The following is a 23,755-nucleotide window of genomic DNA, read 5'->3' as shown; positions in this document are numbered from 1 at the left end:
GTTATGACATGATGAAAGTAGATAACATCTTCTGTTATAAAGTAGAAACCAATGCCTTAATCTGGAACTGTCAGTTAGAACCAATTCGAAATAATGTCTTTTGGAGTTTTTTTTTCTTTCTGCTGTGAATAAGTGCACAGTTGTGAATGCACCAATTTGTAAGTCGCTCTGGATAAGAGCGTCGGTCGGCTAAATGACTTAAATGTAAAAGTTGTTTCATTAGGAAACTGTACTCCTCACGGACTGAGAGCTTTCATTAGCTGTTGTTTCATTAGGAAACTGTACTCCTCACGGACAGAGAGCTTTCATTAGCTGTTGTTTCATTAGGAAACTGTACTCCTCACGGACAGAGAGCTTTCATTAGCTGTTGTTTCATTAGGAAACTGTACTCCACGGACAGAGAGCTTTCATTAGCTGTTGTTTCATTAGGAAACTGTACTCCACGGACAGAGAGCTTTCATTAGCTGTTGTTTCATTAGGAAACTGTACTCCACGGACAGAGAGCTTTCATTAGCTGTTGTTTCATTAGGAAACTGTACTCCTCACGGACTGAGAGCTTTCATTAGCTGTTGTTTCATTAGGAAACTGTACTCCACGGACAGAGAGCTTTCATTAGCTGCTGTTTCATTAGGAAACTGTACTCCTCACGGACTGAGAGCTTTCATTAGCTGTTGTTCATTAGGAAACTGTACTCCTCACGGATAGAGAGCTTTCATTAGCTGTTGTTTCATTAGGAAACTGTACTCCTCACGGACAGAGAGCTTTCGTTAGCTGTTTCATTAGGGAACTGTACTCCTCACGGACAGACAGAGCGCTTTCATTAGCTGTTGTTTCATTTGGGAAACTGTACTCCTCACGGACAGAGCGCTTTCATTAGCTGTTGTTTCATTAGGAAACTGTACTCCTCACGGACAGAGCGCTTTCATTAGCTGTTGTTTCATTAGGAAACTGTACTCCTCACGGACAGAGAGCTTTCATTAGCTGTTGTTTCATTTGGGAAACTGTACTCCTCACGGACTGAGAGCTTTCATTAGCTGTTGTTTCATTTGGGAAACTGTACTCCTCACGGACTGAGAGCTTTCATTAGCTCTTGTTTCATTAGGAAACTGTACTCCACGGAAAGAGAGCTTTCATTAGCTGTTGTTTCATTAGGAAACTGTACTCCACGGACAGAGAGCTTTCATTAGCTGTTGTTTCATTAGGAAACTGTACTCCTCACGGACAGAGAGCTTTCATTAGCTGTTGTTTCATTAGGAAACTGTACTCCACGGACAGAGAGCTTTCATTAGCTGTTGTTTCATTAGGAAACTGTACTCCTCACGGACAGAGAGCTTTCATTAGCTGTTGTTTCATTAGGAAACTGTACTCCACGGACAGAGAGCTTTCATTAGCTGTTGTTTCATTTGGGAAACTGTACTCCTCACGGACAGACAGAGCGCTTTCATTAGCTGTTGTTTCATTTGGGAAACTGTACTCCTCACGGACAGAGAGCTTTCATTAGCTGTTGTTTCATTAGGAAACTGTACTCCTCACGGACAGAGAGCTTTCATTAGCTGTTGTTTCATTAGGAAACTGTACTCCATGGACAGAGAGCTTTCATTAGCTGTTGTTTCATTAGGAAACTGTACTCCTCACGGACAGAGAGCTTTCATTAGCTGTTGTTTCATTAGGAAACTGTACTCCTCACGGACAGAGAGCTTTCATTAGCTGTTGTTTCATTAGGAAACTGTACTCCTCACGGACTGAGAGCTTTCATTAGCTGTTGTTTCATTAGGAAACTGTACTCCACGGACAGAGAGCTTTCATTAGCTGTTGTTTCATTAGGAAACTGTACTCCACGGACAGAGAGCTTTCATTAGCTGTTGTTTCATTAGGAAACTGTACTCCTCACGGACAGAGAGCTTTCATTAGCTGTTGTTTCATTAGGAAACTGTACTCCACGGACAGAGAGCTTTCATTAGCTGTTGTTTCATTAGGAAACTGTACTCCTCACGGACTGAGAGCTTTCATTAGCTGTTGTTTCATTAGGAAACTGTACTCCACGGACAGAGAGCTTTCATTAGCTGTTGTTTCATTAGGAAACTGTACTCCTCACGGACTGAGAGCTTTCATTAGCTGTTGTTTCATTAGGAAACTGTACTCCTCACGGACAGAGAGCTTTCATTAGCTGTTGTTTCATTAGGAAACTGTACTCCTCACGGACAGAGAGCTTTCATTAGCTGTTGTTTCATTAGGAAACTACTCCTCACGGACAGAGAGCTTTCATTAGCTGTTGTTTCATTAGGAAACTGTACTCCTCACGGACAGAGAGCTTTCATTAGCTGTTGTTTCATTAGGAAACTGTACTCCCCGGACAGAGAGCTTTCATTAGCTGTAGAGCTGCTTCCAAGTTAATGCATTTTAGCCATCGGAAATTCCTCTTCTCCTGATAATGAGTCACTGAGAACCGATCTTAAAGTGCTTTGAAATTACTCCCTATGTTTGGACATTGATTTACTATTTGTCTACTCTATTGCTTCCCGTATTAAAACAGAGCTAACTCATCAATATTGATTAGTCTCTATTTTCTCAGTTTTGCCAATGTTTCTGCTTTGTTAAATGTCTCTGCTTTGTTGTATGTAACATTTTGAACTATTGCACTAATTGTGTCTGTCTAGTCTGTCCTCATTTCTAATCCGTTCATTACATTTTATTACAATGATTAGCTAGATGAGAACAGTAGCTGGATTAGAACCTCATAAAGATGTGCTGCAGTAGCTTTGTCATTCAGTCCTTAGGAGCCCAGTGAGTGATGCAGACCAAGGCAGGAGACGCACAGAGGTAGAGCCTGCCCACCATATACATGTCCTCTCTGCATTGTACTGAAATAGCGAGTCTTATTGATTAGCAGTTCCATGGAGCAGGCTGCTGCCCTCTTAGTGAGAATGCTCTCCCTAAGCTTAGAGGACAAGGACAAGAGCTAGTTGTGGAGTCACTTCCTAAATTAAATGACTGTAATGAATTCAATGAAATAAAATGACTTGTGTTTGTGGTCCACAACATGTGTTCCTTGTATGGGTTTATCAACGTTTAGTTTTTTCTCTGTCATTCAAGGCATGTTTTCTTTTGTTCTTCCAGTTGCTGGATATAAACTGGACAGGCCTCACAAATATGCTGGACATTCCAGGACTGAAGTAAGTGACAACTGCAAGATTGCAAACCCTGCTTGTAATAGGTCTCGGTTACATGGCTTCTGTCAGCACTACCAAGCCCTGTCAGCACTCCAGATGGGTGGGGTGTAGGTTTGGGCCGATATATGATTAAATCTAATATCGCTATATTTGATATTGACGATATATTGTGATGTGCAAGAATATACCCTATTTGAACTTTACAAATCAAAACTGTGCAAATGTATGTTAGCCTGTCTTGGTATGTTGAAAATGAAGTCTAAATGAATGAACTAAGCCTATTTTTTTTTCACCATACAAAAGATTATTTAATGAGAATGTGACTATAATATTGTGAATACGCACACAATTTTTGGATATCGGATATCTCGACATTTGGAGTAACATATCGTAGAAGAGGTCTCCCCAAATATCGTCAAATCTTGATGTAGGTTAGAACTGGCCTAACCCACAATATAGAGTGGAAAGTATTCACATCCCTTGACTTTTTCCACATTTTATTACACCTTATTCTAAAATTGTTCAAATTGTTTTTCCCCTCATCAATCTACACACAAGACCCCACAATGACAAAGCAAAAACAGGTTTTTAGAAATATTTCAGTTTTACATTTTTTATAAATGAGCTAATATCACATTTACATAAGTATTCAGACTTTTTACTAAGTACTTTGTTAAAGCACCTTTGGCAGCGATTATAGCCTTGAGTCTTCTTGGGTATGACGCTACAAGCTTGGAACACCTGTGTTTGGGGAGTTTCTCCTGTTCTTCTCTGCAGATCCTCTCACGCTCTGTCAGGTTGAATGGGGAGCGTTGCTGCACAGCTATTTTCTGGTCTCTCCAGAGATGCTCAATCAGGTTCAAGTCCGGGCTCTGGCTGGGCCACTCAAGGACATTCAGAGAATTCTCCCGAAGCCACTCCTGTGTTGTCTTGGCTGTGTGCTTATGGTCGTTATGCTGTTGGAAGGTCCTGAGCGCTCTGGAGCAGGTTTTCATCAAAGACCTCTCTGTACTTTGCTCTGTTCATCTTTGCCTCGATCCCGACTAGTTTCCCAGTCCCTGCCGCTGAAAAACATCCCCACAGCATGATGTTGCCACCACCATGCTTCACCATATGGATGGTGCCAGGTTTCCTCCACACATGATGCTTGGTATTCAGGCCACAGAGTTAAATCTTGGATTCATCAGACCAGAGAATCTTACTTCTCATGGTCTGAGAGTCTTTAGGTGCCTTTTGGCAAACTCCAAGTGGACTGTCATGTGCCTTTTACTGAAGAGTGGCTTCTGTCTGGCTGCTCTACCATAAAGGCCTGATTTGTGTAGTGCTACAGAGATGGTTGTCCTTCTGAAATGTTCTCCCATCTCTACAGAGGAACTCTAGAGCTCTGTCAGAATGACCATGGGGTTCTTGGTCACCTCCCTGACCAAGGCCCTTCTCCCCTGATTACTCAGTTTGGCCGGGCGGACAGCTCTAGGAAGAGTCTTGGTGGTTCCAAACTTCTTTCATTTAAGAATGATGGAGGCCACTGTGTTCTTGGGGACCTACAATCCTGCAGAAATTGTTTGGTACCCTTCTCCAGATATGTGCCTCAACACAATCCTGTCTCAGAGCTCCACGGAGAATGCCTTCAACCTCCTGGCTTTGTTTTTGCTCTGACATGCACTGTCAACTGTGGGACCTTATATAGACAGGTGTGTGCCTTTCCAAATCATGTCCAATCAATTTAATTTACCACAGGTGGACACCAATTAATTTGTAGAAACATCTCAAGGATGATCAATGGAAACAGGATGCACCTGAGCTCAATTTCGAGTATCATAGCAAAGGGTCTGAATACTAATGTAAATAAGGTATTTCTGTTTTATATTTTTAATACATTTGCAAACATGTCTTAACCTGTTTTCACTTTGTCATTATGGGGTATTGTGTGTAGATTGCTGAGGATTGTTTTAAACTTTAAACTCAGGGAGACTGAATACTTTCCAAAGGCACTGTAGGTATGGTAGGGAAATGAGTTCTGGTATTGGTTTACTCAGAGGGTGTTGTCTACAGTTACAGTACACATTCATAGTAAATGGATATCTGTATTGTATCCTTGTGGGCATCCCAAATGGCACCCTATTACCTAGAGTGTGCACTATTTTTGGCCAGAGCTCTGAGTCCTGGTAAAAAGTAGTGCACTATATAGGTAATATGTTGCCATTTGGGACATACCTTGTTATCAGTCAAAATAGGCTAATAGATTAGAGCCAACAGTCTTTTAATGTGATCACCAATTACCAGGGATGGAGGAGGTAGAGAAGGGGAAAGGTATCTATATCATGAAGCTCATTGTGTCTGTGAGAGCCTAAAGGCTAAGGTTTACTAGGCTGTTTATGGCTCCTGTGTCAGGCTTGAGAACAGCTCTGTCCCTCCAGTGTTGACAGGTCCTGGTCAAAAGTATACACTATATAGGGAATTAGGATGCTATTTTGGATGCTGCCCAGGCAGTGCAAACAGACAGGCGCTAGGGAACATTAACATGAAGGCCTCATTTATTTGGAGAGAGAGAGCCAGGTGGCAGCTTTCAGGGCTGGAGAGAGAGAGAGAGGGAGGGAGTGCACCCATATGCGCATGCCTGTACTTGTATGGCACACGTATGCGTACGTGTTAGTAGCATTTTACTGTATGTCGGTAATGACACCATGGCAGGTATAAATGACTAACAGCCAGTCCACTTTCTCAGACAGAGCTGCAGTCTGTGAGGGATAAGGAGGGAGAATGGTCAGCATAGCTCTCCCTGCTTGCGTCCCAAATGACACCCTATTCCCTATATAGTGCACTACTTTTGACCAGGGCCCATAGGGAATAAGGTGCCATTTGGGAAGCTGGCCCTGTAGCTGCGTGTTAAAAGTAGTCCTACACCACTGAGGTCACAGCACCATGAGGTCATGCATTTACAGCTCTATGCAAAGCAGCCATGTGGTGGAGGGCTGTAATTAGAGGACAAGAAGCCATCACATGGATATACTACTGGACCCCATAGCTTGTTTCAACATCTCACTCTTCAAGTTCTGTCAAATGCTGTCACTGTCCGCATGTTTTGCACTTATCCCAAAAGTGGGATCAAATGAAACACAGCTAAATGGACCAATGGAAATACAGTGTAAATACAGTTGTCAAGGGTAGTCTCCCTGAAAAATAGTGTTTGAAGTCACATGAGAAAAGGAAATGAGCAACTAACTGGGCGGCCGGTAGCCTAGCGGGTAGGAGCATTGGGCCACGGGGAAGGTTGCTGGATTGAATCCCAGAGCCGACAAGGTAAAAATCTGCCGTTCTGCCCTTGAGCAAGGCAGTTAACCCCCAACAACAACTGCTCTCTGGGCGCCGATGACATGGATGTTGATTAAATCAGCCCCACGTACCTCTCTGATTCAGAGGGGTTGGGTTAAATGCGGAAGACACATTTCAGTTGAATGCATTCAGTTTTGCAACTGACTAGGTATCCCCCCTTTTCCTAACCACGCAGACAGGATCCCCATTGTAGTGGGTCCTACAGCTTCCTTTGTTTATGATGAACTTTAAACTATAAATAGTCATCTAAACCGAGCTAGCCCTCCTCCTGAAAAGCCCCTGGAATCGCTTAGAGCTGCTATTAAAATTATTGAATTAATGAATAGATTAGAATGGGGATTATAACTAGTTTATTTTATCTAAGTGTTGATATTTATAGAAGTTGATGATGGAGTGGTCAGAGAAGTTGACATGTGATTCAATAGGTGGTTGTGTTTTGAAGCTTGGATGGGATATGTGTTAAAATGCTACAGTGAATGTTTGGCCATTTGAATATACTAAATTCAATGAAGAGCCATGCAGAGATACAGGTAACTGCCAAAATAAAGGAAACACTTGAGTAAATAAGGGATAGAAGGTATATTAATACCAGGTGCTTTCACACAAGTGTGGTTCCTGAGTTAAGCAATTAACATCCCATTATGTTTAAGGTCATGTATAAAAATGCCCAGTTGCCCAAATTTTTAAGCTACTATGGCTAGAAGAAGAGATCTCAGTGACTTAGAAAGAGGAGTCTCAAAAGAGCATAGGGTGTTTAAAGGGTGTGTGTGTGTCTTGGTCACCAGATCTCAACCCAATTTAACACTTATGGGAGATTCTGGAGCGGCACCTGAGACAGCGTTTTCCAGCACCATCAACAAAACACCAAATTATGGAATTTCTCGTGGAAGAATGGTGTCACATCACTTCAGCAGAGTTCCAGACACTTGTAGAATCTATGCCAAGGTGTATTGAAACTGTTCTGGCAGCTCGTGGTGGCCTAATGCCCTATTAAGTCACTTTATGTTGGTGTTTCCTTAATTTTGGCAGTTGTCTGTATGTTTAGGCCTATATGGCAGTGGTTTGATGTTAAGTTCCCTGATCGAGGTCCACAGTTAAACAAATAAGTATGGTGCCTGATGTTTTTTGTTATTTGCTTTTGTGTCACTCCTTCCTGTGAAATGTAGCCTTCCTCTATATATGGGTTTGCAGGAAACAACCTGAAACCGGCCTTGCCTCAAACGCTCTCTCTCTCTCACACACACACACACACACACACACACAGTTGTCGCCCCCCCCCCCCCAACACACAGACACGCTCTGAGTCTAAAGAGTCTGAAAAGTTTAATTGTAGCTTACCAGGAGTGTGTGTGTGTGTGTGTGTCTGAACAGACAGAGGGTTCTGTGTATGAGGCTCACATTTCCTCTGGTATGACTTGCATCTCACTCTCAAACAGCAGGCACCTCAGCTCACCCCTAAGTGTGTGTGTTTGGCCCCTGTCTGGGACCCCTTTTTTCATTGTTGGAATGGAAGTTGTCTCCTCCTCCCCCAACACACAGACCTGCTCTGAAGGTATAACGTCTGGAAAGTTCAACTGTAGCTTTGCTGATCTTTTCCTACAAACAGACAAAAAGTAAAGAAATAGGACAAAATGTAAAGTCACTAACATGTGTTATCAATTATAATTTGAGTCAATTGCAGTTGAACACCAGCATTGAATACATTCCTTCTGCGATAAACCCAGAAATGAGCGGGCTGGCCTCCACATATTTCGCATCCACACTTTTTTTTCCCCAGCACCAAAAACAACCTCCTTTTATAGACATGATAGAATATGTCGTAACCTCAGAGGAATCTTGAGGATGGGATGGGGGAGGCCCGGCTGCACCATTTAAACCCAGCTCTGAGGCAGTAACACACCCACTTAGGGAGTTCTCCATTCACTACAATACTGCCATCTAGTGGGTATTAGAAAAACGTAACATTGACTGTTGTTTTGATTCCCCGTTTATGATGAGCTTCATCTTGGCTCCAGTTTAAATACATAATTTAAATACAGGATATCCATTTTCCTGTAAGGATTAGTAGTGGAGCCATTGAAAGTTGTGGGATTCTACACTGAGCCCATAAATAGACTATTAGGAAGTGGATAAGTTTCTGTGTGTGCACACCACTGTCACATGTCTAGTTTCAACTTCACAGACAGATGGTGCCAGCTGCAGATGGTAGTGTAATGTCTCTTGGCACAGGCCTATGGTATGAGTCAGGTGGGGGTGGGAGCAGGGAGGGAGGTTGGGCCTCTGGACTTCAGATTGTGACAGTGCCCTTGACTTCTGCTGTCAAACATAGTGACACATAGTGTTTGTTACAAATGGCACCCTATTTCTAATATAGTGCACTACTTTTGACCAGGCCCCATTTGGGTTCTGGTCAAAAGTAGTGCACTATAGGGGATAGGATGTCATTTGGGGCATAGACGGTGACCCCTCCCCCTCCTCTACACCTGCCAATAGGTCAGAGTTGTATAGGGCTACACCCCCCAACTCGTCCACACTTACCACCCATCCAATTTTCCCTCTAAGCTACCCTGTGTGTGCGCAAGCTCCCAGGGACTGTCATGCAGAAGAAATATCAGCCAGCGCAGAGAAACACGAGATTGAACTTCACTCAACTTTCAACATTTCCCTTTATTGTGGGAATTGTGATCGAATCAACACAATATTAGCCACTTTCAATGCAGCATCCCGAAACAAAACAAACCTTGCAAGACTTAGTATGCAAAACTAACTATGCGAGAGATTTTGTTGTCGGCAGAGCACATCAGAGTAGGATTCTTTTGCATTGAGTAAGGCGCACTCCGGCCCTTACTCTACACACTGGTGCACCATAACCAATCAGAGCTGTAGTAGGCCTATATGCAAATAAACCATTGCCATATATGGATTTGTGCCATTCACTTTAAACTGGACTGTTTTACAGCATGAGCGGTCACGATTATTATGCGATTGTTTTGAGATCAAAGCAAGAGCAGCATCTAGCCACATGCACATTTGTTCATATTATTTGCTAGTGAGTTATTAGCCCAGTTACAGCTCATTTGTAGTCAGAAATGTACAAATATTATTTCGGTAGAAGATCTTGAGTTGTTATATTATTACTTTGACAGATACTGATCTAATTATTAATTTATAAACATCTTTCTCTGAAAAATACCATCCCCACTTTTGATGTCACTACTGACTTTAAAAGACCGTAGAATGAATGTGCTTTAAGCTACAACCCTACACATATCTCTAGGTGATGGGATTGCACCCCTTTAAAAGACCGTAGAATGAATGTGCTTTAAGCTACAACCCTACACATATCTCTAGGTGATGGGATTGCACCCCTTTAAAAGACCGTAGAATGAATGTGCTTTAAGCTACAACCCTACACATATCTCTAGGTGATGGGATTGCACCCCTTTAAAAGACCGTAGAATGAATGTGCTTTAAGCTACAACCCTACACATATCTCTAGGTGATGGGATTGCACCCCTTTAAAAGACCGTAGAATGAATGTGCTTTAAGCTACAACCCTACAAATATCTCTAGGTGATGGGATTGCACCCCTTTAAAAGACCGTAGAATGAATGTGCTTTAAGCTACAACCCTACACATATCTCTAGGTGATGGGATACAACCCTACACATATCTCTAGGTGATGGGATACAACCCTACACATATCTCTAGGTGATGGGATACAACCCTACACATATCTCTAGGTGATGGGATACAACCCTACACATATCTCTAGGTGATGGGATACAACCCTACACATATCTCTAGGTGATGGGATACAACCCTACACATATCTCTAGGTGATGGGATACAACCCTACACATATCTCTAGGTGATGGGATACAACCCTACACATATCTCTAGGTGATGGGATACAACCCTACACATATCTCTAGGTGATGGGATACAACCCTACACATATCTCTAGGTGATGGGATACAACCCTACACATATCTCTAGGTGATGGGATACAACCCTACACATATCTCTAGGTGATGGGATACAACCCTACACATATCTCTAGGTGATGGGATACAACCCTACACATATCTCTAGGTGATGGGATACAACCCTACACATATCTCTAGGTGATGGGATACAACCCTACACATATCTCTAGGTGATGGGATACAACCCTACACATATCTCTAGGTGATGGGATACAACCCTACACATATCTCTAGGTGATGGGATACAACCCTACACATATCTCTAGGTGATGGGATACAACCCTACACATATCTCTAGGTGATGGGATACAACCCTACACATATCTCTAGGTGATGGGATACAACCCTACACATATCTCTAGGTGATGGGATACAACCCTACACATATCTCTAGGTGATGGGATACAACCCTACACATATCTCTAGGTGATGGGATACAACCCTACACATATCTCTAGGTGACGGGATACAACCCTACACATATCTCTAGGTGACGGGATACAACCCTACACATATCTCTAGGTGATGGGATACAACCCTACACATATCTCTAGGTGATGGGATACAACCCTACACATATCTCTAGGTGATGGGATACAACCCTACACATATCTCTAGGTGATGGGATACAACCCTACACATATCTCTAGGTGATGGGATACAACCCTACACATATCTCTAGGTGATGGGATACAACCCTACACATATCTCTAGGTGACGGGATACAACCCTACACATATCTCTAGGTGACGGGATACAACCCTACACATATCTCTAGGTGATGGGATACAACCCTACACATATCTCTAGGTGATGGGATACAACCCTACACATATCTCTAGGTGATGGGATACAACCCTACACATATCTCTAGGTGATGGGATACAACCCTACACATATCTCTAGGTGATGGGATACAACCCTACACATATCTCTAGGTGACGGGATACAACCCTACACATATCTCTAGGTGACGGGATACAACCCTACACATATCTCTAGGTGATGGGATACAACCCTACACATATCTCTAGGTGATGGGATACAACCCTACACATATCTCTAGGTGATGGGATTGCACCCCTTTCCACTATGGCCACATTTCTGCAATCATTTTGGAGAAAATTAGTTAACAAATTGGTCAATCTTAAAGTATTTTTAGGAAGTGTCACTAGTACCTAAAATCTAATATATCAACAAATATGTAAAGTACGGTTTTGTGACTAAAATATATGTTTGCTGGTATGTACATCTGTCCAAATGAAAGATAGCTAACATATGGCTGGCTATGGGGAGTCTTTAAAGTCCAAAATAAATCAAAATGGTCACAACTGAAACAAGTGACTCAATATAGATACTGTATGTAGAGGTCTCATCTTTGTGTCTCTGCTATTAACGATTCTGTGACCGCATGGGCAGCGCCATTGAGGCTATCTCCAATTTTATGTTGCATGCGCCATGCTCTACCTACTGAGCTACAGACGACCACTGTGGGTAGTGGAAAAGTGCACACTTGAGGAAAAATGTAGAGTATTGAAATGCATAGCCAGCAGGGAGGCTTTAACCCTGCAATGTTTTGGCCATATATTTGGCCAAAACATAGACATCGATAATGTGCTAAACTGTACTTTACTATATTATACTGTACTGTACCCTACTCTAATGTTCTCCAATCTACTCAAGTTTACTCTACTTGAGTTAATTACAATTGAAGAAAGGGCCCAGGGACTTTTGATCTAGTGGTCTTGGTGTTCAGAGCACGCAAGATCACATGAATTCAGGCTTTAATTTGTCATGGTCTCAACTCACTGGGTGTAGGTCCTGGACCTTGGGACCAATGTCCTGGTATACATCTTGGCTCCTGGATATTACCATCTGAAATGCTTGTTATTTTGCCAAAATAAAGATATGTAAAGTCATAATTTAAACATCTAACAACATAAATAATTAGATGCTTTTAGGTTCTTATTTTTCAGAGTAAGTAACCCACGGACACTAGAGAAGCTTGACCAAGTTTAATCATTCCTCAAAGGTTCTGTACAGCTGAAAACAGACAGCTAAACATTTCAGACATCACAGTTTATATGCATCCTACTTAAGACACTCCTCTTTACAGTTTATGGCTCCACAGGAAAGAAGGTAACCAGATACTAACCCTGATTACTCCCTTAAGGGGAACTGACCTCACCCCCTTCTTCACCTAATCCACAGATATCCATCTGTCTTCCCTATAACAACACATCGCTCTCCTCTCCTCCATCAAACACACTCCAAAGCCTTCTGGGTTGCTACAGATTCTTTCTATTCAAGGCTTCATCTCTATCATTTATTTAATATCTCAATGTTCAAAGTTTAGCCGATCCCAACAGGACCAATGTCCTGGTATCATCTTGGTCTTGGCTCCTGGATATTACCATCTGAAACGCTTGTTATTTTGCCAAAATAAAGATATGTAAAGTCATAATTTAAACATCTAACAACATAAATAATTAGATGCTGTTAATCTCTAATTTTCTGAGTAAATAACTCATGGACACTAGAGAAGCTTAACCAAGTTTAATTCTTCCCAAAGGGTCGATACAGCTGTTATTCAGACACAGACATGGCTTCCCCCATGGTAGTATTCATACCCCACTTTGGGTGGAGTCTCCTCCTTATCGCTAAACATTGCATCATTATTGCTGAGCAGGGAGCTAAGTGATATGATCCTTCAACAGTTTCTCCCCTTATCAGTACTGCCGCATGCGATCGTGTTCCCTGCACTCAGCCCCTCCAAAGCTTAATTATGACACCCCTCATGTCTCCTTTGTAACTGTTCTTATACTTCTGAGTTCAATGTTCAAAGTTTCACCCAGAATCCAACAATGCATAAGTTATTAAATCAATCAACAAGTTTCAAATTCATACAATCAATATTGAACATTTTACAGAAATCTTTCAATTAAATTTAAAGGTTTGGAATGTCTGGTTAAAAATCATGTTTTTACTATTTTGTTAATTTTTGTATCCAAATGAAATTCATAAAATTAATCTATAATAGGTTTATCAAAATGATCACTACTGTGCATGGTTTTCCCTTTTTTTTATTGCAATTTTTTTATTTTATTCAGTAGTTACGTTTATGGGGTGGTAAGGAATTCGGGTAAATATTTCAAATATGTAATACAAAGTGTGTAAGCAGTATATACTGTATGTCTACCTGACATACACTACATGACCAAAAGTGTGTGGACATGACACCTGCTTGTCGAACATCTCATTCCAAAATCATGGTCATTAATATGGAGTTGGTCCCCCTTTGCTGCTATAACAGCCTCCGCTCTTCTGGGAAGGCTTTCCACTAGAACATTGCTGCAGGGACTTGCTTCCATTCAGCCACGAGTATTAGTGAGGTCGGGCACTGATGTTGGGTGATTAGGCCTGGCTCGCAGTCGGTGTTCCAATTCATCAAACGGTGGTTGAGGTCAGGGCTCTGTGCAGGCCAGTCAAGTTCTTCCACACCGATCTCAACAAACCATTTCTGTATGGACCTCACTTTATGCACGGGGGCATTGTCATACTGAAACAGGAAAGGGTCTTCCCCAAACTGTTGCCACAAATTTGGAAGCACATAATTGTCTAGAAGGTCATTGTATGCTGTAGCGTTAAGATTTCTCTTCACTGGAACTAAGTGGCCTAGCCCGAACCATGACAAGCCCCAGACCATTATTCCTCCTCCACCAAACTTTACATTTGGCACTATGCATTGTCCATCATACTGCCAGATGGTGAAGCGTGATTCATCACTCCAGAGAAAGTGTTTCCACTGCTCGAGAGTCCAATGGCGGAGAGATTGATGATTTTAGGCTTGTGTGCGGCTGCTCGGCTATGGAAACCCTTTTCATGAAGCTCCCGACAAACAGTTCTTGTGCTGATGTTGCTTCCAGAGGCAGTTTGGAACTCGGTAGTGTATGTTGTAACCGAGGACAGGCGTTTTTTAAATTATTTTTTTACGTGCTACGTGCCTCAGCCCTCATTTACGCTTCACAAAAACAGCATTTACAGTTGACCGGGGCAGCTCTAGCAGGGGAGGAATTTGACGAAAAGGTGGCATCCTATGACGGTGCCACGTTGAAAGTCAATGAGTGCTTCAGCAAGGCCATTCTACTGCCGATGTTTGTCTATGGAGTTTGCATCGCTGTGTGCTCGAGTTTATACACCTGTCAGCGTCTGGTGTGGCTGAAATAGCCGAATCCACTAATTTGAAGGGGTGTCCACATACTTTTGTATATATAGTGCATGTTAGAAGGCACGGGGCTGAAAGTTTGGGAAAAATAGGATCCAAATATGATTAAAAAAATTGTACCCCCAATTTACTCCACTTCTGTAGAATGACCCATATAGGGAATAGAGTGCCGTTTGAAATGCAGAATGTTGGTTGAAACAGGATGGAGTTGGCAGCAGTCTGAATGGAAGATAGAAAACATCTATCAGTGTCTCTGTGTCCCCTGGACTGTGTGTCTTATAACCTGTATCCCTGTCTGTGTCCCCTGTTAGTGGCTTGTGTGATAACCTGATCCAAGACATCATCTACAGCTACCTGGTCCTGCCCAACCGCATCACCATTCCTCTGGTGGGAGAGGCTCAGCTGGCTCAGCTACGCTTTCCAATACCTAAAGTAGGGAGGATCCCCACCCACCACTGAAAGCAAAACACATATTCCACTCTATGAAGCCAAGCCTGATAAATTAATCAATGCATTTTTTACTGTTGTTTTGTTATGTTCAAATGCAACCCATCCGTTGTGGCATTATTGAATTCCAATGTTGTTAATGTAATACATGAAATCACTATGATATACAGTATGTCTGAACTTATTGTTTTGTCTCTCTCTCTCTCTTCTAGGGTGTCCTGAGGATTCACTTCCTGGAGGCCCAGGACCTGTTAGGGAAGGATAAGTTCCTGGGGGGTCTGATCAAGGGCAAGTCAGACCCGTACGGTGTCCTTCACATCGGCAACCAGCTGTTCCAGAGTAAGGTGGTCAAGGAGAACATCCATCCCAAGTGGAACGAAGTCTATGAGGTAGAGAACATTTTAAAGTGTCCACAGGCAGGTTCGAGAAGTGTTCTTAGGATGATTCTTATGTCGGCAGTATGAGAGAGAATGTCTTATTGAAGAAACTATTTTACAATGTTGGAGTGGGTGGGATGTCTGACATTAGATACATACTTACAGTACATTACCAATATGTTGTCCTGTATGCCACACAGAAGGTCTGTAATACTGTATGTGTGAATGTGACCCTCAGGCTTTGGTGTATGAGCACTCAGGACCACAGAACCTGGAGATAGAGCTGTTTGATGAGGACACAGACCAGGATGATTTCCTAGGAAGGTTAATGAGATAGATCCAAATCCTTTGGGGTCCTTCCTCAGCCATCAAAATCACTTGAACATCAAGCGTGACCTCTGCTGTAGCGCATAAAGCAATCATGTGTTAGCCCCTCTCTCCAACAAACTCACAGCATGTGTATATTTCCCTTGCAGTTTACTGATAGATGTGGCTGAACTTCAGAAGGAACAGAAAGTTGATGAGGTAAAGTTTATTTATTTTATGACTTTTTTCGTTCTTAATAAAAACAGTCAACTGTAAAGACAGTATATGTGATCACCCAGCACAATGTGTTCCATTCCAGTGGTTTGTCATGGAGGAGGTGAACACCGGAAAGCTGCATTTAAAACTAGAGTGGCTGTCTCTGCTCCCCACTCCTGAAAAGCTGGATCAGGTACACCTTTATCTACTCTGTATCCAAAATGGCACCCTATTGCCCATGTAGTGCAATACTTTTGATCAGGTCAAAAGTAGTGCACTATATAGTCTTTCTGAGTGCTACTTTAGATCAGTCTGTATGTTAATGGCCTTCTCAGTCCTTCAGCGTTAATACACTTAACACGAATAGGTCTACATATTCCTCTTCTACATCCACGTGAGAGTGAGTAAATGAAACATGCAGATTAGAGGGATAGGTTGGGGAATCCGAGAGGGAGTTCTCACCCTGTTTGAACTAGTGCTGTGGTGCTTATTTAACATCTGTTCCATTAATACACTCAAAGATCCCTGTAACACCTGATGCTGTGGGTGCGGCCCAAATGGTTCCCTATACAGTACATTACTTTTGACCAGGGCCTATTGGGCTCCGGTCAAAAGTAATGCACTAAATAGGGAATAGGGTGCCATTTGGGACACAATCTGCATTTCTGCAGTCCATTATATCAGCTCTGAAGCCAAGAATAGATAACTCACATCATTCTATGTTTGACCAACAGTACAAATTGCACCTCCTACAGTATTGGCTAAAGCGCAGCATTCATTCTTTGTCTCCTATTTACTGCCTCTGTGCCTGTTTGAAGCACTGCTATAACCCTAATACCATTGTCCTAAGGGGACAAATACAGTTGTTTGAATTGAGTGACAAACTGTAACTATTGATTATGATCTGGTCCTCTTCCGCGCTCTCTCTCCTAGGTGCTGACCAGTATTAAGGCTGATAAAGGCCAGGCTAACGATGGCCTGTCGTCTGCCCTTCTGGTGGTCTACCTGGACTCAGCAAGGAACCTTCCAGTAAGTCACTTCACCTGTGGTAAACTCACTGGAAGAATAGGAAGTCCCACAACAGCTACTATATCTTGAAGATTGACCATCCATTCTGCTGGGGCTAATGTGTACAGTAGCAGAGGTTAAACCTCAATCATTGGCCCCATTTTAAACTATAACTTGGATGGGGAAACGCACTACATTGCATTAACTCAGCACAACTTCTTTAATGCGTTAGTTAGGAGATGGTAATGTCAAGTCTCCTCAAAGGCCATTAAACAAGGTATTATTGTGCCAGTCTACCAGTCATCAGACAGTATGAGCCTCCCAGTTCACCCCAGCTTCTCTCACCTGCCTCCTCTGCCTCCTCTTCTTCTGGTTGTTCTCCTGCTTGAACTCCTTCCCTTCCCCCTCTCTCCTCTCATCTCCTCATGATAATGTTCATCTTTATCCTCGTGATCATGTTATTGATACTCATGATAATGTTAATATTTATCCTCGTGATCATGTAAATATTTATCCTCGTGATGTTCATATTTATCCTCGTGATAATGTTAATATTTTTATCCTTGTGATAATGTTAATGTTTATTCTCTACCTCACACTAATAGTCTGCCAAAGGGCTACATTATTGTAGCTGAAGTTGATATACTGTTCTATAATACCTGTGAAATCACAGAATTAGTTTTCACTCTTTTTGCATAAATGCATAGCATAGGCAAACCCTGCTTCACATGTCTTCTTTTCAGCCTCTTCTTCTTTGCTTTCTTCTCTCCGTTTCCCTCCTCCTCTGAAGAGTGTGTTCGAGGGGAACTTGGGTTCTGGCTACTTAAAAGAGAGGAGAGCTTCGGGCCTAGTCTTTTGTGAGAATACAGCCTCTCTCTATAGGACCTTATTTGTGAGTCCTCTGGTATTTTGCATCCTAGTTATAGTTTTTTTTTCCACAGTGTGATTTTTGTTTGTAATTATAACGATTGAAATGAGAAAAAAATTCCAATAAGCATGTTGACTGTCGTATGAATGACTTATGCACGTATAAGTTCTTAATATTTTGCATAAAACATACAGTGAGGCTGTCAGTCATAACTATGAGGCCAGGACTTGAGAAAGATATCGGTGCAAAAGAGCCAGAGGCATGTTAGGAGGCTTATCTGTAGATTGCTTTCCCTCCATCCCGCTCACCCAGCCATTACCCGCCCATTAGTGGGTTGTTGCCCCAGCAACAAATGCTCTCTTGCCTGTAAAACACGGGCGTCCTCAGGACACTGACCCTGCCTCGCCTTGTCTCAAACTCCAGACATAACCAGCCATCTCAAAGCATCTCCCGATGCTAGTCTCCTGTTACACATGCCTCCCACACTACTCAGTCCAAAAGCAACGGCATGACTTGTCAAGGCATGTTCTGCGTCCCAAATAGCACCCTTTTCTCTATATAGGGAATAGTTTGCCATTTGGGAAGGGGTCAGTGACATGATCTGTCAAGACATGTTAACAATTCTCCAGAGATGTGTAGCTGACAACAAAAATATCATTTTTAACAACAGATCATGAATAACTAATGTGATACAGAATGCAAGGATATGCTACGTCCTAAATGAAATGCTTTGCTTTGTGGATGAACTGTATTCATTTAACTGTAGATGTATTTGTTGATAGAAATGATGTTGTCTGTGTTGTACGAAAGTACTCATCAAGAGAATGACTCCATTCCATTTACCCATAAAGAGATGATAATGTATCTGGAATCTCATAGATGTAGATAAAAAGTACAACGTGAATATCCCCATTTTAGGTTGGAGGATTCCCAGATTCCGTCCTATTCTAGGAATCCTCCAACTGGGATTTTTAGAAAACCAAGGAATTTGGGGAAAGTTACTGGAATTTTGCAACCTTACCCCCAATTATTAATCTCTATTCACATCCACCATCTCACTCCTGTTACTGGACTTCCTTGTCAGGGTTGGAATGGTCCTTCTGTTTTCTCCATAATGAATGCTCCTCTTTATCTCCCATTGGGTTTTTCCTGGGTATGTCGTTGTCAATACTCTTCATGATTTATTAACCTTGTGCTCATCATGTTGTTTTTGTCTCTGTCTCTACCTGTTGTCCTGGCGTCCTGGTTTTGGGGTCGTCTGGTGTGTGGTCTTCATCGTCGCTCCAATCATGATTTAACCTCCTCTTCTTCCTCCTGCTCCTCCTCCTCCTTGCATGCCCTCTCCTAATAACCAACCTGGTGTGTTCATTCTCTCCTGCCCTGGGGGAAAAAGCGCAATCCTTTAGAATTCAACCATGACGGTTTGAAGGAGGCCTCAGTCAGTAAGGCCATCAAGGTAATGTAACAACCGAGCATGCAGAGCCAGACAGACAGACAGACAGACAGAGGAAGACTAAAGGCCCTGTTAAATACTTTAAAAAAAAAACATCCTTCCTGTAATACAGTAAGACTGGTGAAAGCCATGGGGTGGAAGCTACGTTTTCATCTGTGCACTCACTTATAGATCAGTGATTAAGGATGAATTTAAGGTATTTGAACAGGGCCTAGAGACACACTGCTGTCGCCCCTGTGACCAGAGAGTTACAATGTAGTACGGGAAGCACGTACAGTACTGCGCTTTTTCTATTAGGAAGTGGATTTAGTGAAAAGCAATTAAGTTTCCTAGACTAGCATCAACTGTATCGATTGATTAGATCCCAGTGAGTAATATTGCTTACAAGTTGTTCCCCACCCATGTATTCCTACAAGACTGCTACTGGAGCATTAAAAATGCTTTGCAAGTTGATTTGGGTTCCTTGTTTTGTGAAATTAATTATTAACAAACCCCAAACTCTACTAATTGTGTTTGTGGACTAAAACTGCATTCCATGCACTATATTCTAATATTCTGATGTATATAAAAAAAATTGTTGTATGAGATGATTAATGCACGAACAAAATATATCTTTATGTAAGCATTTCCTCTCTTCCAATTTCAACTAAATTTCCTGGTGTTATGGGGTTATTCTATATGCATTTATGTAACTTCAATACTTCCTGATCTCAAGTCTTTATGCTGCCATATTTAGCCAATGAGGGGTCAATCCAAATGATTAGTTTTACGTAAATCACTTTGAACATAATCTTTATTTCACAAATATATTTCACAAATATAGAGCATCTTCCTTATAAATACATTTGATTTGAATTATATTGTTGAGAATATACCCATTCTACATAATGAAATAAAATATTTAAGCTACAATTCTTAATTGGTGAAACTGCCACGTCAGTTTGGGATATTACAACACCAAAGAAGAACTGCAAACAACGAACACTATTGTTTTTTTTTTAACTCAGACATCATTGCACGTGGGATAGAACAGCAGAATATGTACTGCAATTTTTTTTACCATGCTGCCCGACACACTTCTGCATTTCATCAATAAAACAAAAACTGTAACAAAGACGCTGGGGGGCAAACAGTGGCGCTGTTTCCCCAAATGCAGAATCGATCTTTAAGTGATTTAGATATTTAAATACTGAACTTGATACTAGGCTAGGGTGATACAGTAGTACCTATGAAGTTAACATCTCACAGGGCTAGAGGTTATGTGTTTTATAGCTGTTCTTGTTGTTTCACAGTCTGGTAAGAAAGTGAGCAGCGTCCCGAGTCCCTTTGTACAATTCACAGTCGGCCACAAAACCTATGAGAGTAAGGTAAGCTCGAGCAAAATAACACATTTTTTTAGATCCTACATTTGTATGTTACATTCAGTTGTAAAGTACTTAAGTAAAAATACTTTAAAGTACTACTTAAGTATTTTTGTGGGGTATCTCTACAGTACTTTACTATTTATATTTTTGACCACTTTTACTTCACTACATTCTTAATCTCCTTATGGATCTGCCCCTTTTTTCAATTTTCTCCATAATTGACATACCCAAATCTAACTGTCTGTAGCTCAGGCATTGAAGCAAGGCTATGCATATTCTTGATACCATTTGAAAGGGAAAACTTTGAAGTTTGTGGAAATGTGAAATGAATGAAGGAGAATATAACACATTAGATCTGGTAAAAGAAAATACAAAGAAAAAAAACAGCCATTTTTTTGGTACCATCTTTGAAATGCAAGAGAAAGGCTGTAATGTATTATTCCAGCCCAGGCTCAATTTAGATTTTGGCCACTAGATGGCAGCAGTGTATGTGCAAAGTTTTAGACTGATCCAATGAACCATTGCATTTCTGTTAAAAATGTTGTATCAAGACTGCCCAAATGTGCCTAATTGGTTTATTAATAACTTTTCAAGTTCATAACTGTGCACTCTCAAACAATAGCATGGTATTATTTCACTGTAATAGCTACTCTAAATTGGACAGTTCAGTTACATTTGCAAGAATTTAAGCTTTCTGCCAATATCAGATATGTCTATGTCCTGGAAAATGTTCTTGTTACTGACAACCTCATGCTAATTGCATTAGCCTATGTTAGCTCAACCGCCCTGTAGGGGACCCACCGATCCTGAAGAAGTTAAAGAAAGTAATGTAGTTTTTACTCCATCCATTTTCCCTGACACCCAAAAGTACATAAGTATATTTAATACCAAATACTTTTAGACTTTTACTCAAGTAGTATTTTACTGGGTGACTGTCACTTTTTTACTTGAGTAATTTTCAATTATGGTATCTCTACTTTTACTCAAGTATGTCAGTTGGGTACTTTTTCTAACACTGGTTACATTAACCATATAAAATCCAGAGGAATTTCCAGTGCAATGTGAATAGAATATGTCCTTGCTGATATACAGTCTCTAACATTATCCTCCTTCCCTAACCAGACGAGGTATAAGACCAACGAGCCTGTATGGGAAGAGGCGTTTACTTTCCTCATCCACAACCCCAAATGCCAAGAGCTGGAGGTCGAGGTAGATAAGCATGCTTTTCCTCCTGAGTGACCTCAAAATGTCAGCTATTTGGTATGGCTTTTGTGTCTGATTTGATATCTGTGGCTATGATGTGAGGAGGAGTGGATTTGGTCTGCTGTTTTTTAAATCACGTTCATCAGTGTTTTAAGACATCTTTGCCTCTAGTTTGCCTCTAATTGTTTTGCTGTGAAGTTTGATGCGATTTGTGCTGTGGCTGTGGTGTGTCCCATTCTCCTCAGGTGAAGGATGAGAAACATGAGTGTTCCCTGGGGACTCTGAACCTGCCCCTGGTCCGTCTCCTAGAGGCTGAGGAAATGACACTACACCAGCGCTTCCCTCTCAAGAACTCTGGGCCCAGCTGCACCCTCAAGATAAAGATTGCACTGAGGGTAAGGTTCCATGAGGGTCTGAAGAGGGCTCTTTTACATTGTCTATGTCCCAAATTAGCACCCTATTCCCTATATAGTGCGCTTCTTTTGACCAGGGCCCATGCAGGGAATAGGTTGCCATTTGGTACGTAGTCATATTCACCTTAGTACTTTCCCTGCTAAATGTTCAATGTTTAACCTGACTGCAATTATTTTACATTTTTGCTTAAAAATAAAAAACGATATACTACACATTCTTCAATAAAGACAAGCAATTTGTCTCATATGATTATTTTTAACCCTCTCCAACCTCTATATCCCACTTCTGCAGGTTCTGTGTCTGGAGAAGCTGATAGCGTCAGACCAGACGTCCTCGGTGCAGGTTCGTAAGGCTAGCACTAGTAACCCCATTCCCATGAAGAGACCGCTAGTCTCCGAACCCCCCAACCCTGTCCCTGTCTTAGACCTCCCCAGCTCTGTGGCCGCCTCCACCCAGGAGCTCCACAGGAGAGGGGGGGATGACGAGCCCTACTCAGGGGGACCGGTAGGCATCGGCCTGGCCGACGCAGGTAGGAGCACCTCCAACCTGGCCATCTCAGGCTCTCAGAAACACCTGGCCCACAGGGGGTCAACCCCCAGCATCGCCTCAGACATCTCCAACCCCTACGCCACACAGGAGCTCCAGCAGAGGCTGAGAGAGCTGCAGAAGTAAGCATGCATGAAAGCAAGCACACACAAAAACACATTGATACACGCAGGCACGTGCACATACACACCACATTGTGACATAATTAAAGCATAAAATTCAGAATTATTGACTAACTTGCAGATTATATTACAGACCTAATGTGATCAGATTCGTCTCTGTGTGTCTCTGTCCACAGTGGCTCAGCCAGTAATTTCCCCCTGGGTGAAGTGCAGTTGACTGTCAGACACAGCTCTCAGAGGAACAAGCTCATCGTGGTGGTGCACGCCTGTCGGTAAGAGACATGACGGGAGATTTAGACCAGGGCAAATGGAGCTCTGGTTAAAAGTAGTGCACTATATAGGGAATAGGGTGCCATTTGGGACACTTGCAGGACTGTAGCATGCAGGACTGTAGTTAGTTTATACACTAAGTATTGGACAAGGTGCCGGTTGTATCAGCTGTATCCATTCTATTTTAAATGTACAGTACAAGCTTTTTTTTATTTGATCACACAATTAATGCTCAATAGTTTTCTTTTAACTCAAAGGATGTGATCCAGCTAACTTAATTGTGTCAAACTACTCAGTTCGCAATAGGACATTGATTTACACTTCAGACTCCAGGAGGGCACATGTAATGAGGTGACTGACGAGCTACGGTAGCTGCCCTGAATGGATCTATTCTATCCCTGGATAGTCCACGTTATCGGTCTGTCCCTCTCTATTTCTGTGTTT

The 23,755-nt window shown here is 41.9% G+C and overlaps 1 protein-coding gene and 1 long non-coding RNA gene across 5 annotated transcripts in view; both read left to right on the top strand.

Moving 5' to 3' along the window:
- The window catches only part of LOC115169810 (extended synaptotagmin-2-B), a 51,748-nt gene that overhangs the window by 25,543 nt on the left and 2,450 nt on the right, over window positions 1–23,755 (top strand). The window contains exons 8-21 of one of the 4 annotated variants that reach the window (XM_029725783.1): window positions 3,118–3,173; window positions 15,029–15,149; window positions 15,377–15,553; window positions 15,780–15,865; window positions 16,018–16,066; window positions 16,167–16,256; window positions 16,997–17,092; window positions 17,862–17,963; window positions 19,333–19,395; window positions 20,685–20,759; window positions 21,879–21,965; window positions 22,205–22,354; window positions 22,665–23,041; window positions 23,218–23,313. In XM_029725783.1, the coding sequence (XP_029581643.1) occupies window positions 3,118–3,173; window positions 15,029–15,149; window positions 15,377–15,553; window positions 15,780–15,865; window positions 16,018–16,066; window positions 16,167–16,256; window positions 16,997–17,092; window positions 17,862–17,963; window positions 19,333–19,395; window positions 20,685–20,759; window positions 21,879–21,965; window positions 22,205–22,354; window positions 22,665–23,041; window positions 23,218–23,313 (1,625 nt within the window). The remainder of the gene's footprint in view (window positions 1–3,117; window positions 3,174–15,028; window positions 15,150–15,376; window positions 15,554–15,779; window positions 15,866–16,017; window positions 16,067–16,166; window positions 16,257–16,996; window positions 17,093–17,861; window positions 17,964–19,332; window positions 19,396–20,684; window positions 20,760–21,878; window positions 21,966–22,204; window positions 22,355–22,664; window positions 23,042–23,217; window positions 23,314–23,755) is intronic. The other 3 variants (XM_029725785.1, XM_029725784.1, XM_029725786.1) reach the window with 3 other exon arrangements.
- On the top strand, window positions 9,589–13,467 carry LOC115169811 (uncharacterized). Its single transcript, XR_003870926.1, has 2 exons — window positions 9,589–10,150; window positions 11,559–13,467. It is a non-coding gene; the product is annotated as an uncharacterized LOC115169811 (long non-coding RNA).

The sequence above is a fragment of the Salmo trutta genome, chromosome 31, assembly GCF_901001165.1.
Source record: "Salmo trutta chromosome 31, fSalTru1.1, whole genome shotgun sequence".
In the NCBI taxonomy this organism is placed as follows: Eukaryota; Metazoa; Chordata; class Actinopteri; order Salmoniformes; family Salmonidae; genus Salmo; species Salmo trutta.
This window is presented reverse-complemented; position numbering and strand designations above follow the sequence as displayed.